The following is a 15,345-nucleotide window of genomic DNA, read 5'->3' as shown; positions in this document are numbered from 1 at the left end:
TTTTTAACAAGATACAACAACTCACTCTGTCTTTGGCGAATGAGCGTACTGCGAAGGCACCCGCTAGGAGTTCTAGGCAGTTTATGTGCATCTCGAGTTCCAAAAAATGATGTACTTATCTCTTGCTGTGAGCAGCAAAGAAAGAGGAAGTGGCATCATTTTCAGGACTGTTTATGCAGGGACCTTCCTTGTCATTGGACGTTTCGAGTCACATGTTGGTGACCTCATGTTGAACTTTTCACAGTCCTCCTGGGTAATGGAGTTTTCTTGTGTTTCTCAACTCTCAAGATTTTAGAGTGTTTGACTTGTTTTTTCTTGTTACATACATATTTTTCAGCATTCTGAAGAAATATTTCTTGCTGCTGAGCTTCCTTTAATAATTTAATAAAAGAAAGAGAAGCATAATGGGAGCCTCCGGTCTTGACATAGAATCCTTTGGCTTTTTACAATCATACATACTTGTTTCAATCTCAAATTCCAACCAGCAGAAAAATTAAGTCAATCCGTCTTCAACAAGGAAAATCCTAACTTAAACATCAATCAATTAATAATTTTAATAACAAACACCTATAAAAGCCATCAAAATCACGTAAAACGCGCATAGTTCATGTGCTAAAATTAATCAGCTAAAATGTGTATTTCACCTCGGAGCAATACAAAATAAATTATATTTAAATGGTCAGTTATTTGGTCCAAGCACTTGCTCAATACTTTTATATTTTTACACGTCATACTCATAATGACTATAATGAGACAGTACAAACGGGCAGCGTCTTTACTATGTTACGCCAAACCCTATGTAAAGCAATGTGGACTGAATCAGAGGGAGAGTTCAAACAGTAAGCTCCAAATTCATCAGATTTTATAGTATTATAACTGTGCACAAAGTTCCCAGAAGTGCACATGTAAAGTGTACTCAAATGTGGGCACTCTGTGAACAAGTGCCTCGATGTATCCACGCTGCCTTTATTCTTGCTTATACGACGATATCTGTCTTCCAACAGTGTTTTAAGTTTTGGGCCCAGTACAGATAACAGCAGAGTAAAGGATAAACATTGTACAAGTCCTTACCAGAAAAAATAACAATTTGGAAAGCCAAAGCCCAAGAGGAGAAGGCACTATACAAGAACACACACTCTAAAACAGAGCAAAGGATTCAGACAAGGGTCAGGAAAACCCATACTAAAGAGGAGAGAAACACTACCAGTCCCATAAGGGAGTTATAGCAACTGATAAAAGGATAATGAGAGACTATTTAAAATTGCATATTTAACAAGAACTATAAAAAAACGGAAGACAAGTGCAAAGGCACAGCCATCAGGAGAAGGGAGTCATTCTCCTGACTGTAGCTGATTAAACTAGCGGTACGGTCAGTTAGGATTCATTTTGGACAGCAGACTCATTCCTTTTGGACATTCACTGATGACTAACAAGCACCTTCGTTAGTAAAGTATGTAGCGAACACCCCATAGTGGTAGGTAAAGATAAGCTTTATTCTTTAATAAAGATATGGGGCAAAAGTCTTAGAGTGTCCGCATCCTACTTCTGACTGCCACAATACACATTTTTGTTTGGTAGTGGGCAGTTTCAACATTTTAGAAGAGTTGTATGCTGGGTATCTACCCACTACTTTACTGCTAATATTTGGAACTGTACTTTGCTTAACTATTGTATTTGTAATTTTATGTTTTATCTCTACAAGAGAATAAATATACATAAATTCTAAACAAGAGAGGGAGAGCATTATGCATGCGTTTCTATTTATTAGTATAAAAGATACTATATTTCATGTCCTACTTAGTATCCTAGCTACCTGGTGATGCTTCCTTCTATATTTTATGAAACTTGGCTAATCTTCGATATGCATGCTAAATACACTGCATGTATTTCCTAATTGTAATGAGACACTGTATCTCAAATTAGATATTATTTCATATCACAATTTATCATACCATGCTTAACCTATACAACTGTGTTTTGGAATATAAAACCTGACCAAACAGCTGATTGAAAAATGTATTTCATGAACCTTCATTTTCTCTGTTTGCTCAACAGCTGGGGTATGGCCGTCAATGTGTATTCCACATCTGTGACCATCGAGAACCTGAGCCGACATGACATGTTAGCATGGGTGAATGATTCCCTGCAGTTAAACTACACCAAAGTTGAACAGTTATGCTCAGGTAAGATTATTTACGTGAAACAACAGAAGAGTTATTTCTAATGGTTACCTTCATTCAGCTGATTCCTCATCCAATTAAATAAATAAGTGCCTTAACACACACCCACGTATCTAGCACAATGAATCTCCAAACAAACAGCATACAGACCTTCCAGGTCCGCCTACGCCAACCGCATCATGGTTCCTTAGACGCGGAGAGTGCGTGCTGGGGGCTCGAGCTTCCCAACAATGGCTGCTACTCTCTGGAACTACCTCCCGAACCAGATCAGAGCAATCGAATCTCATGCTGCCTTATGCAAGGCTTTAAAAACTAGGCTCTTTGTCTAAAGGGCTTATCCCGTGTGCGATCTTTGACATATGCTACCTCACCGAATCTGTCAGACTTTGCAATGTAAAATACTGTTGTCTCTGTAATGTAACCTTCCAAGCAACTGCCTTTAAGTTTTTTTTTCTTGGGCCGCTTATTGTAACCCTCAAGCAAGCCTTCTTAAGTATCCTTGATTGCGCCTTGATGCATGTGGGTTGCAGTGCGCTCTACAAATCCAAAAATAAAATAAAAATAACATAAATAGCTCCAGGCACAGACTATATTTATAAAACTTTAAATAGCTACCTGGCAGTATTGGGAGCTATCGAACGCCACTCCATAACAGCATCATGAGTGCCAGTTGGCCAGAATTGAGGTAGCACGAGTCATATGCAATTCAGTGGTTTGCTTGGACATTAAGTAGGAGTGCTGATTAATTAGAGATGGGCCCTAACTCCTCCAATATTGCTAGTGCCTGGGGGCTGAGAAACCTTTAAGTGGAACCCTTGATATTTTCAGTTGTAACATGCTTTATAGACACTTTACTGCATGAATTAATGCATCCCATTACCATCTCTCGGGGCTCTAATTTGTACTTATGCATATCATTCTAGATGTTACAACGAACTTGATATGTGAAATAAGAAAACCTGCACAATGAGTCCTACACGATAAACAGTCTGCTTTTATTTTCGATACAGCTGTAGTTAAACCATTAGAGCAGGGGTCTTCAAGATACGGCTTGCCAGATGTTTTTAAGTACAACTCCCAGGATCCCTCACCATTGCCTTGCTGGCTCGGGCTAATGGGAATTGTAGTCCTACTCACATCACGAGCCAAAAGTTGCAGACCCTTGCATTAGCGTATCCCTGTCAAAGGAAAATGCACAGAAGCACAGAATTCTCAAGGTTTTTATAGGGTTTTACAACATGAGAATTATACATAATGATACTGTGTTATTTATGTAGCGCTTATGCCAAAGCACCTACACAGACCTACATTTAGTCAATTACATTAAAACCGTACACTTCCTAACAGATCATCCTTCTACGTTGGGAGGTATGGATAAAGAACACTCTATAATGCCTGTACAATTCTGGCCTGCCTAACCATGTGACACAAACTCCAACTGTGGCGGCTCACTCCATCATACATAACAAGCCATGTTCAGGAGACTGGCACCCACGTCACTCCTATTCTGGTTCTTGGGCAAGGATGTCCTTGTCTTCCCCCGCAGGTCAAGCCGACTCCAGCACTGCCACCTACCTTCTCGGTTTTCCGACCCTTGAATCGTGTGTCAGTTGAGGCGTTCGCCCATACTTTCTCGCATCCACCCCTTGCACATTTGGCTGACTCACACCCTGACACAGCCCTCTCTAACTTTCATCTCTCTATCTCTAACACTCTGGATGTCCTAGCTCCTGTCATGAGGATCCGCATGAAGCCCAAATCCAAGTGCAACTCTTGGTACGATTCCGACCTCGCCGCCCCTAAACGTAAGTGTAGGGTGGCAAAAAGGGAGTGGGTGGCATCGGGCGCACCCCCTGACAAACTGGCCTGCTGTCTGCTCCAAAGGCAGTACAGACTCTCCATCTTCTCTAAGTGAGCCTACGTCCAAACCCACATCTCTGCAGCATCTAACAACTCGGCTGAACTTTACAAAATCTGCAAGGAGCTGGCCAATCCTGCTGCAGTCTTTACCTCTCCTGTTCGCTTTACCTCAGCCGGTCCGATAGCACAGCAAGTAGAGCGCTCGCTTTGACATCCGTGCAGAGCCTGCTGACGGAGGTTTGAATCCCGGCAGGGCCAAACTCAGCCTTTCATCCTTATGAGGTCGATAAATGAGCACCACACACCGTGGGTAATAATAAGCAGCGCTCAGATACATGAGGGTTTTTAGCGCTATATAAATGCTAAATTATTATTATTATTATTATTATTCCCTCCCAGACACTCTGCACGGCCTTGGCCTCTGATTTCACCACTAAAAGTCAGCACATCCTGTCCACCCTATATTCCTCTACCTCCTCCTCTACCACTCCTGGCCTGTCTGAGGCTGTCTAGCCTCTTTCTCCTGCTTTGCCCTGTTCACCCCCGGCGATGTTTCAAGACAAGTCTGATCTATGAAAGTCTTGTCAAAGCAGGTTCTCCCCTGCGCCTCCAGAACCATCAAAGACCAGATCGACACCTTTGCTCCAGCCTTGGCTGATTTCTGCAATCACTCCTTTGCCACTGGAACTTTCCCTTCCCCCCTTAAGTACTCCCTTGTGCACCCCCTTCTAAAGAAGCCCTCGCCCGATCCTTCCTCTCCAGCTACCTATAGCTCAATCTCCATCACTCCCTTCCTGGACAAACTCTTGGAAAACCTGTCTCCCAGCTTCATTTACATACCAAATTTGTTGGTTGCCTGCATGACCACCAGTCTGGCTTCAGAGCTGCCAGAAGCACGGAAACTGCTCTGAACACCCGTGAAGACTTGCTCTCTAATCTTGACTCTAATCTCCCTTCTGTGCTCAGTCTCCTCGATCTATCATCTCCTTTTTGCCATCCTGCTCAATCGCCTCCGCGACAACCCTGGTATTACTGATCATGCCCTGGCCTGGTTGACCTCCTTTCTCACTGACCGACCCTCTCAGGTCCGATTGGAGTCTTTCCTCTCTTCTATCTCTCAATTGTGGTGTTCCCCAGGGGTCTAACCTCTCTTCCTGGCTCTTCAACCACTACCTGGCACCTCTTGCCAACCACGTTGCTACTTTCTACCCCAATTTTCAATTTTATATAGATGACACTCGGCTCTCTTTCAGGTTCCCCTCAACCACCTCTGCTTCTTCTCTCATACCAGACTGTCCGGCCGCAATTCAGGAATGTTGTGCCACCAGTGATCTCGGCCTTAATGCCAGTAAGACTGAGATCCCCCTCATTGGGACACCCGATCCCTCCATTCCTCTCTCTCTGGCCGCCCACTCTGGACCCTCTTCCTGCTCCTTCCTGTGAGGCTAAGAACCTTGGTCTCATTTTCGACTCCACCCTCTCCTTCTCTCCTCACATCTCTGACGTCTCTAAGAGGTCAAACTATCAGCTGCACCTCCTCAGAGGTATTCTTCCTTTTCTCACGTTCCCCCAGTCTCCAGAGCTCTGGTCCTCTCTAGGCTGGACTATTGCAACAGCCTCTTTATAAATCTTCGTGCCTCTACTCTTCAACCTTTACAACTTATCCAGAACAGTACAGCAAGACTTGTCCTTGGCCTCTGTCATGATCTCTGCTTCCAAAAGATCAGGACTTGCCCGACTCCCTTGGAAGCAGACCCATAACCCCGGTTCCGAGTGCCAGCCAGTCCCAATTGGGACCTTTTGGACCCTGTCCTGGCGCCAGTGGCACCAGGCTCATAAAGATGCCCAGTCCCAGCGCTGGAAGCGCCGGGCTCATAATGCTTGGGTGGACTTACCTGCAGCAGACCATGCTGCTTACTTACCTGCCTGTTGAACCCCTGATCCTCTTCTGTTTGGGACTACTTTTCCTGTTGGGTGGGGCAGGAGCCACTCCCTAGGTTCAGAACACTGGAACTCTTCTGGAAAGCAGGAACTCTTTTCTTACCTAGGCGTGGCTGTGGAAGGAGACACTTAAGCACTACAGGAGGCTATTTAAACCACACCCGATGGATGAATCTTGCTTTGCGTTATTCTGCATTCTCTGCAGCAGAACGCTCATCGTGTCTTTTGCTTCTGATCCTGGGCCTAAGGGAACAAAGGCTTACCATCCTGGAATCCAGTCTTCAGCAGCACCTGTAAAGACAAAGAAAGAACAGGTTAGCACTACGGTCTTCAGTGGCAGCGCATCTCTTACCTGGTCCATCGGCTGTCACCAACGCCTCGCACTGCATTTCGGCATCTGAAAGACAAAAGCTTACCAGCTCTTCGCACGCTCCGGAGGCCTTCGGCGCTGCATCCCGCATCTGAAAGACAAAAGAAGGTGCGTTTAAAGACATTGGGCAACTTTATTACTCACGTGCCATTACTCCTTCCCACGCCGAATCCAGTGGGTATTCCAGCACCCTTCAGCTTCTCTAAAGCTCCGAACTTGTACCTGCAAGATAAAAGGGACAGTTAGTGCGCATCGTGAAGCAGGCTACAAGCGCTTACTTACGTGCTTCCAGGCGCTTCTATTTCTTACGCGGGTTCGATCCTCAACTCTCATCAGCCCGCCATCCGCCATCGCCGGAACCCTGCAAAACAAGAGATATCATTACAAAAGACTTTTAAGACATTTGAAGTGCCCAGAACATACCATTCGTGCAGTTAACGACGGACAGCAGTCCTCTGAGGTCAAGAGGCCTGCACCCTTATCCAGTGAAGAAACTGGTTACGGCACCCTGCCCCGAGGCAGATGGAGAGCTCGGCGTTCACTTACCTAAGGTGAGGGCGTTAACCTTTGGGGTTCTACAGGAGAAGAGAAAGGGAAGAGGAGAGAGGCACCCAATAACCCCAGTTCATTAATCCCATATTTTCTATCTGCAGACATCTTACTCTTCGAGTCAGACATACAGTGCACAGAGGTCCAGCCCAAAGAGCCAACCGTGTGTTACACATCACCTTTGAAGATACGGCATTCACCCAGTCAAGACCGGCGCCTCTGCGGGAATCAGGTGAGCGTTACAGCCTCAAGCCCAGGGATTGTATCTCTTCAGCTCTGAAATCTCTTCGCTGGTTCCCTGTGGTTGCAAGGATCACTTTCTAGACCCTTTGCATCATCCACAAGGGTTTCTGGGACCACTCTACCTCCAACTTTCTCTTCCAAAACAGCTTCCTTCTCGAGCACTCCGCTCATCCACCTCCAACTCTGAGGGTCAGACGCTTGTCCAAGCAGAGAGTTGAGGCAGATCTATCTCCTGGGCTGGAGCCTCCTTCTGGGACACCCTCCCTGCCTCTCTCAAACTTGAGCAGAACCCCCTCCGGTTCCGGAAGCAACTCAAGACCTTCCTTTTTGCTTCTGCTTTTTCTCTTCCTCTACCCTGCTGATGCACCTGACTGCTCCACACAGGTCACCTGGCCACCCTCTGAACTCGAGTGCAGGCTCCTGCTTGTCGAGTTGCCCTTGCACTGGCTCCGGGCTCCCTAGCACTTAAGGGTCTGTATCTGCACCCCACAGTCCATTCTCTCTGCACTTATGAGCCACCCGCTGGCTGCACTTGTGAGTTAACTGCACTTCCCGCTTCCCCTCGCCCCTTCCTTCTTCCCCAAGCTTGCGCGATCTGAATGACACAAGGCCTAGTAAGATTGTTTTTTGTTCTCCCTTTGTTTCCCCCTCCTTGTCTTCTCGTGACTAGAAACACTTGTGGACAGGCACGTTATGAATGCCATATCATATCATATGTGAACTCAGTTGTCTCTTCTGCAACAGATCGTGTCCGCAGACCCAAATGCCCTCCCTGGAGATGGAGTCACCAAGTTTGTTAGTGGTACAGAGGTTTACTCTACTGACAGCATACAGGTGGGACTGGGTAATCTAATTGTTGAAGGTGGACTGCAGCCGCCTTGTGTGGGGCAGTAATGCCTCCATTTGTGATGCAATAGTAGTCATAAAAAGAATTCCTTGATTAGGAGTAAATATTGGATGTCTAATTTGAATGCACTATATGAGCCAGATGTTTCGCAGCATAGGCATTTTAAAAAAGCTATATAGTGAAAACAAGTAATTCCATTTCACTTTCCTAATGCCTTCACCATCCGCAAACACCAACAATGACGTTTCAAAGAATGTTATGTTTGACGCCTGGTTGTGTATTGAGCACCATTGTGACACTCTTTGCGAAAATAACCTTTAATTATTATTCAATGTTGTGGGAAAACCATTTTTCTCTAAAGACCAAAAAACCATCTTGGCCTCTTGCCCCAAAACGGTATGGCATAAAAACTCCCTGAATACGGCTTGTTGACTCTTGAACATTGTGCATGGAAGAGCAATCGGGAAGGAGACCAGAGGCCTTGCATAGTGTTGTATTGTATTTTGCGTTATATGTCATAAGCATGAGTTGGCCATTCAAAACCCTTGCCGTGGCGAAATTGTAACTTAAATTAATTAACTTCTTTCTTCAATAGTTTCTTTCTTGCCATTTATACATTTATAGATGTTTTCATTTATTGATAAATCGAAGAAAAAAAATGTTAAAAATATTCTCCTGAATTGTGGGTGTGTATGCTCCGTTTGTTATGCATGAGTATAGCGTTAATAAGCTCTTTCAGTTTGTAAGTACTTTGGCGGGCCCTCAGTCGAGCAGACTTCTTGAATCACAGGCTGAAGGTACCAGTATAAGGGTGTGTTCTGAGCAAGCTGCTGGCTACAGTGTTGAGCTCAAACGGCTCTCCGTGATGGGGGGCTTTCTTTTTTTTTAAAAGCTCTCACTTATTTTTCGACCACTGGTGCTACACCATCTTTGCCTTCTCGGCACTCGCCTCCACTGCAACCAGCTCACTGCAGAAATGAGAAAAGGGTCTCGTGTTGGGACCTTTTAATTTCTGACAGTGGCCATTTTGCGTTGGGCTTTCTTGCAAACCTGTTTGCTCATGTGTGTTCTCATGAAAGAAAAAACACCCCAGGACTATGCACCCGCTGCCCCTGTACGCTAGTACAATAAGTAATCTGGCGGCATGCCATGCTGGGCTGCAAGAACCCGCAGTCCGGGTTTGTGAACATGACCACCTAGTATGGCCAGCAGCCCTGTGGATTATTACTTCATTTCGGGGCAGGAGTTCTGATTCTATCATTAAAACAATCGGCAGGAGGGAGATATCCTTGCAATTAGAAGCTGATCGCATTATCGGATGCAAATGGAAAACTATCTACAAATTGATTCCTCCCACCCCACTGAAAAGTGGGTGTAGTACAAAGGCATTGTAAAGTGTTGTTGATGGTGTCCAGTGGCGCTATTTGTTGGCTCTACAAAGAATGACACATGATTACCATAATTTATGCATTCAGACATTTGATGGATTTAGTAGTAATGCTCTGCCACTTCTCTTTTCCCACATACTTCTGGGATGCCATCTGTGGGAATAGCTGATACCAGAGTGCCCTGTGCAGCATAGTTGAATTTAAAAGCCTGTGCACAGAAATATTCCCTTTGTATACTTGAGACTCCAACTTCCAGTTAATTTCTTTGCGCGAACAAACTAAGCAGACGCAACTTTCAGCAGCTGTGCTTTTGCTCCCACTTTTTTAGTTTGGCTTAAATTAGATGATGCTTAAGCGCCACCTATAAACAAAGTATTGTTTGGAATACAGAGAGGAGGGAAATGTCATGTGAGCAAGGTCATATTGCTTGTGGTTATTGTTTGGTTATTTACCCACCCATTGCCTGCTTACGGCCAGCCATCCCACTCCCTATGACCATTCCCACTCACTACCTTCCCCTCCCCGCGATGCATCCTCCTGGCATCTCTGTGAGCTATCCCTATCATGCAGAAAGATGAAACTTTGGTCTGACATTCTTATTTCTAAGCAGTGTCTTGGCTTAATTACAGCTATAAATTTACTACTGATGTAATACAAGTGTCTGTGCCAAGTTTACCTGCGCCACTTCTTTATACCTGTTCCTTGCTCTGATGTTCCTTTTTAAACAAGCATTGACAAAGCCAGCAGTTTTTGCTTGTGTATAGGTATTAGATAGGTATTTTCCAGGTACTGCTATCATATTACCATTTAATCGCACCATTTTCCAGTTGCTGCCATTTTATGGCATGGTTGCACCTTTATGCCAGTGCATAGGAAAGGCCAATCCCATGCCCACACATAATAAAAATTGTTGACTTTGCCAATAGTTGTTTTATTTTGTTAGTGCCTTCCATGCATAATTCTTTGTACTTTGAGATTCCAGTGCTGTGCTTCTTTCTGCAAGGCTTTTTCGGATGCTAATCTTGACGGTTTGGGTCTGACGTGCCTGTTGTCCGGTCCCTATGGTCCCTCAACCATCTCCTCACCTCTCTCATCACATCCTTCCTCACACTCCCTACTTCAATCAGTCAGTCTCACATTCACAACTTCACACGTACAAAAACGGTACCACTCTGTCGCACAACCAATAACACCTGCACTCTACACCAACTCCAGTGCCAACTCTACACCATGGATCCCTCTGCCTGTTCTCTCGTTTCGCCTCCATGACTCCAAACCTCACCCATACAACCCTCATACTCCTTCGTCCCATCCCCTTTCCTCCATCCTGCATGGGCGTCCCTCGTGAGGCAGGGGAACAGAACCTCTTTTCCACCAGAAAGACATTTCCACTTAAAATTTCCTGGCGTGCAGGAGCACGGGCTCCCTTCGGATATGATATGGCATTTGTAACGTGCCTATACACAAGTGTAACCCTGCCCACCGGCAGCACACCTCGGCCCCCTTTTTCCACGTCGACGGGAACGGACTGCTCCACCAGCGCACCTGCGTGAGGCCTAGCCTCGCAATTCCACACGCTTCCCCGGTAGTTTAACTTTTTTTCCTTCTATTGCAGACTTGGGAACACTGTCCAACGGTGCCTTAGCTCTGTCCCCAGCGCATGCGGCCCGACAGACTTTAGCAGGTGCCCATAATGTGACAGTTTCTTTCATACAGCAGATCCCCACGTGCTCTGTCTTCGATGCCTTGGTGAGGACCACGGCTGGGGTTAGGAAAGATTTCCATTTCATGTGTAACTTTCCCTCCATTTGTGTACTCCTCACCCCCAACTTTTTGCTGATGTTTAACATCATGGTCTGACTTTACCAGAGGAGCCCAGCCTTCTGCTGCACTCCTCTCGGCTTTTCACTCACTTTTTATAGGGACAGAGATGGTGGCAGCTTATCATTTCGTATATTTTTAACCTAACCCTTTCCTGCCAGGTAAACCGTGATTACCGCGTTTGCCACAAATAGGTGGCCTGGTTCTAAAATGGCCATGCCACAAGGTTCTTTGTCCTGTCCTTTGGCCATCTTGCCCCTTCACCTTCCCCAGGTGGAGCCGACCCGGGACAGCCCTTATTTGGGCATGAATTCTTACGTGAAACGTCAAACTTTCGCTGGGCTTCTGCATGCCTTGTGTGTGTGCCTCCAGGATGTGGGCTGGAACGTCTGGTTCTGGGTGCCAGAGAGTCTGGAGTGCTGTTAATGCTCGGGACCACCGTGGTCTGTGATTGTTCCACGTATGGTATGCCCGTATGTGAGCAGATCTCCCATTGGGTTCTCTTCATTTTGGCACAAAGGAGATACGACATAAGAGAAGGCCCCAAACACCCATACCAGGTCGATCTCTGGAGTTCTCACTGAATGAAGGATAGGACCCAAGTATGCCGAAACTAAGAAGCCGAGTCGAGGAACCGCTGGTGACCCGCTGGAAGGTTTGGCACCCTGAGCCTGCCGTCGTCCCGTGGGACCCCTCTGCATCTGGTCGTCCTAGAAGGTCTGCGAAGACGCTTCGACGCATTGGAATAGTGGGACCAACTATTCTCGGCATCTTCATCAAAACCTGCAAGTAAGCCTTCTCGGAAGTGTCCCTGGGCCAACCAGTGGGCTGACCAGCTTACGCAGACTATTTGCCCTGATACCGCCGCCATTTCGAGGAGGCCCTCGGAATTTGGTACATCGCTAGCTCTGTGTTCACGGCACCATCACACCGAATTTCGTACACTTGGCGTTCCCAGGTCTGAAGTGAGACAAGTGCGCCAGAACCGGAGTATATATGTGGTTACTGTGTCGCCCCAACGTGGTAACTAACTTTGCAGGTGCGCTGCATTTGTGCCCCTCTTGCCCCTGAAGACTGCTGCAGTGAAACTAGCCTGATCCATCCACCAGGAGCGGAGAAATCACCACTGTCCCGTTTGGAAATCATCACTGTATCTTCCCTGTGAAAGCCGCAGAGCCGTCAAATTGCCACAGTTGAACCTACAACCGAAGTGCACTCGACTGCCGAAGTTTGGTCCTGAGTGCGTCGGGGGTCGATGAGTAATCGCAACCCTAACTGGTGGCCCCTAGCACCCGCTTCCATTTATACGCACAAGTGGCCCCTGCGGGGCCCCTCTCCTTTCCACTGCTAGTGCGAGCTAGCAAACTATTCCCAACTCTTGGAATCGACTCTGCCCTCAAGTGGAGGCCCTCAACGAATAGTGGGAACGTATTCTTCATCACCTCACCCACCTTCCTGAGCTTCTACAGGCCCTTGAAGAGACCCCGTTTTGCCCATTTGAACTACTGCGTGCGCTAGCATTGCCTGTACATTTGAGCATTAGGCTCCACTCTTCTTAGGGATTGGACTGCCTCTTAGTTAGGAGTGTGGTGGATTTAGAAGTGGCTAAAGACTATTTGCACTGCCTGTTTCCTTCCCCTTTTAGGTTGTGGACCCAGTTCATGCATTAACCCTTTAGACCCCATTGGTCTTGTATTTATGTATTTAGATAGGATTGTGTTTGCTTAATAGCATTACTGTGATTTGATGTGTGTGTTGAAACTTAAAGGCCTTGAAATAAATGTATTTATATTTTTAATATATCTACACCTGACTGGGAGTTATTTGTAAGTGTCCTTTACTCTGTGTGCTCATTGAGTCCTTTCAGTCACCCTCACCCCTCCTGAGACCTAGTGTTGACCGCCTAAAAGCTGCCTTGATTGATCTGTCTTGTCCAGAAGGTTACCCTGTTCCAAGAAACTAGGTTGGCCTCCTGAACCTCTGCCCACCAGGTCAGAGTTCAGAAATCCATCTTACCAGCTGGGACGGATGCTCAGCATGAGACTTCCTCACGCCTAGGTCACTCTAGCACCGACTCGAGCGTTGGAGGGAACTCTTTAACAGGACTCCGCCACAGAACCTCAAAGACTACGTCCGGAGGAAGACACAGAAGACAGGTGTGTTGTTTTCCAAGGCACCCCTCAGAGGCGACTCCTTCCCGGGGAAGTCCTCTGGCGGGAGGGATCAGTTTGGCCCTCACTCTGGCGTAGGGAGAACCGAGGCTCACAAAGCTACCAGCCTCATGGCCGAGGGGTCCAAGGGCCCTCCTGGTCCCGCAGCCAAGGGGCCTGTGCGCTCTACGACCCCCGGAATACGCCCTCAGGGGCATCACCCTGATACCGGGTCTTTAACCGAGGGGGCGCCTTCACGCAGAACCGGCACAGAGGTCAAGGGCGAACCGCCTACGGGGTGTACACCCAAGGTACAGGACCAGACAGAGCTGGTGCCGTCAAGCATGCAGTCCGGGCCTGTGAACACGCCAGCTGCAGGTCCCAATGCACAAGGCACGGACAAGATGGCAGCTAGAGACAAGGTGCCTGCCACTCAAAGCCTCGCAAGGGGGCACGGTAGCCCGTCAACCCACCGAACAGCAAAGGAGAAGTACTCTGAGGACAGACTGGGCTCCATGGACACCTGTCACCTGGTCTATGTCTTGTCCTACCATCCTGGGGTCCGGATACAATATTCCCATTTGCGGGCAGGGGCTAGGCAGGCAACTGGCTTATTCGCCCCGCCTCCCACGCAAGACCGCTCGCATCCAGCCTGTGAGGACATGTTGTTTGACAAGTTCATGACACTTATACGCTCACCTCAGATGGACACAGTCCTCAGGGGCATTATTACAGACATGTTGTCTCCGGCCGCCCCGACACAGCGCAGCGCAGCACACCTCATGCCTCCCCTGCAGGTTCTACCTCTGCAGCAGCCCAGCACAGAGGTTCAAGCAACTCCTGTGTGGTCCTATATCACCACTACAGAGGAAACCCTGAGGCCCACTGACACCCCCCCACCCGCACCACCCCAGGGACAATGGACCAGCAGGACACGGACGACTCAGATGAGGAGGAGCAGGATACGCCCTCTTCAGTGAAAGCCTTTCATGACAGGATTACCGGCCTGTCAGAATACATGGGTATCCTATCCCCGAGCCACAACAGGAGCTCCCTGATGCTGGAGTTCTGGGGGAGGTTCTGAGCATCAAGGCCGAAGCCCGATCGGGAATCCCACTACAAAAAGATGTGGAAGAGTTGGCCAAGAAGGGCTGGCATAAGCCCCACTCCACACAACCTGTCATCAAGAAACTCAATGCCAGGTTCACGCAAACTGAGGGGAACAGCATTCTACTCTCTACACACTGGAAGCCCTTGTCGGCAGTAATTGCTGGGCATCTATGTATGCCAAACCACAGGCTTTTCCCTCTTCCAGTACTGCCACTACTGCACTACTCAGCAAGGAAGAAAAGACCCTTGACTCATATGGCAAGAATGTCTATTCCATCGCAGGCCTACATCTCAGGCAGGCCAACGCAAACGCCATCCTAATTGCGGCTAACCAACGTCTGTGGAGGGAGATCAGACTTCCTGCCCGATATCTTGAAAGACCAAACCTCCTTTAAGGGAGGTCTGGCGTAGTCGAAAATCGTAGCTCAAGATATGATGGAGGCATCGGTGGGCCACATTAACAGGGCAAATAGGGCGATCTGTCTGGCAACAGACATGAGGCGCACTGCCTGGTTGAAGGCCACTATGTTCAATGAAGCAGCCTAGGACAGAGTCCTTGATCTTCCATTCGAGGGGGGGGGATCTCTTCCACGCCTCAACCGACAAGGAGCTTGACAAAAAGAAGATACTTACAAAAAAATGGGTCACTAAACCCTTAGCCCAGTCGCAGTCTCGCTCAGATAATGGGCACTCATTTGGCGGCTTCATAGGGTTCCAAGATCACAAAGCCAGGCAACTGGACAGATTTCCAAGTCAACACCAGAGAAAGCACCAAAGAACAGCTCATAAGGGGTTCTATCAGTCCCCCTCCTCTGCAGCAGCCTCAGACCAGAAGAAGCAATGATGTTCTGCGTCAGGTGCACAGGTCCCAGTCGGGGGCAGGCTG

The 15,345-nt window shown here is 47.5% G+C and overlaps 1 protein-coding gene across 9 annotated transcripts in view; it reads left to right on the top strand.

Moving 5' to 3' along the window:
* MAPRE3 (microtubule associated protein RP/EB family member 3) overlaps positions 1-15,345 on the top strand; it is a 1,726,857-nt gene that overhangs the window by 1,228,322 nt on the left and 483,190 nt on the right. For all 9 annotated transcript variants that reach the window (XM_069605540.1, XM_069605544.1, XM_069605539.1 and 6 more), the window contains one exon: positions 2,056-2,183. In XM_069605540.1, the coding sequence (XP_069461641.1) occupies positions 2,056-2,183 (128 nt within the window). The remainder of the gene's footprint in view (positions 1-2,055; positions 2,184-15,345) is intronic.

Source organism: Ambystoma mexicanum, chromosome 4p (assembly GCF_040938575.1).
Source record: "Ambystoma mexicanum isolate Mex_15411 chromosome 4p, UKY_AmexF1_1, whole genome shotgun sequence".
Taxonomy (NCBI): Eukaryota; Metazoa; Chordata; class Amphibia; order Caudata; family Ambystomatidae; genus Ambystoma; species Ambystoma mexicanum.
Note: the sequence above shows the minus strand (reverse complement) of the source record. Positions and strands in the feature narration are given on the sequence as shown.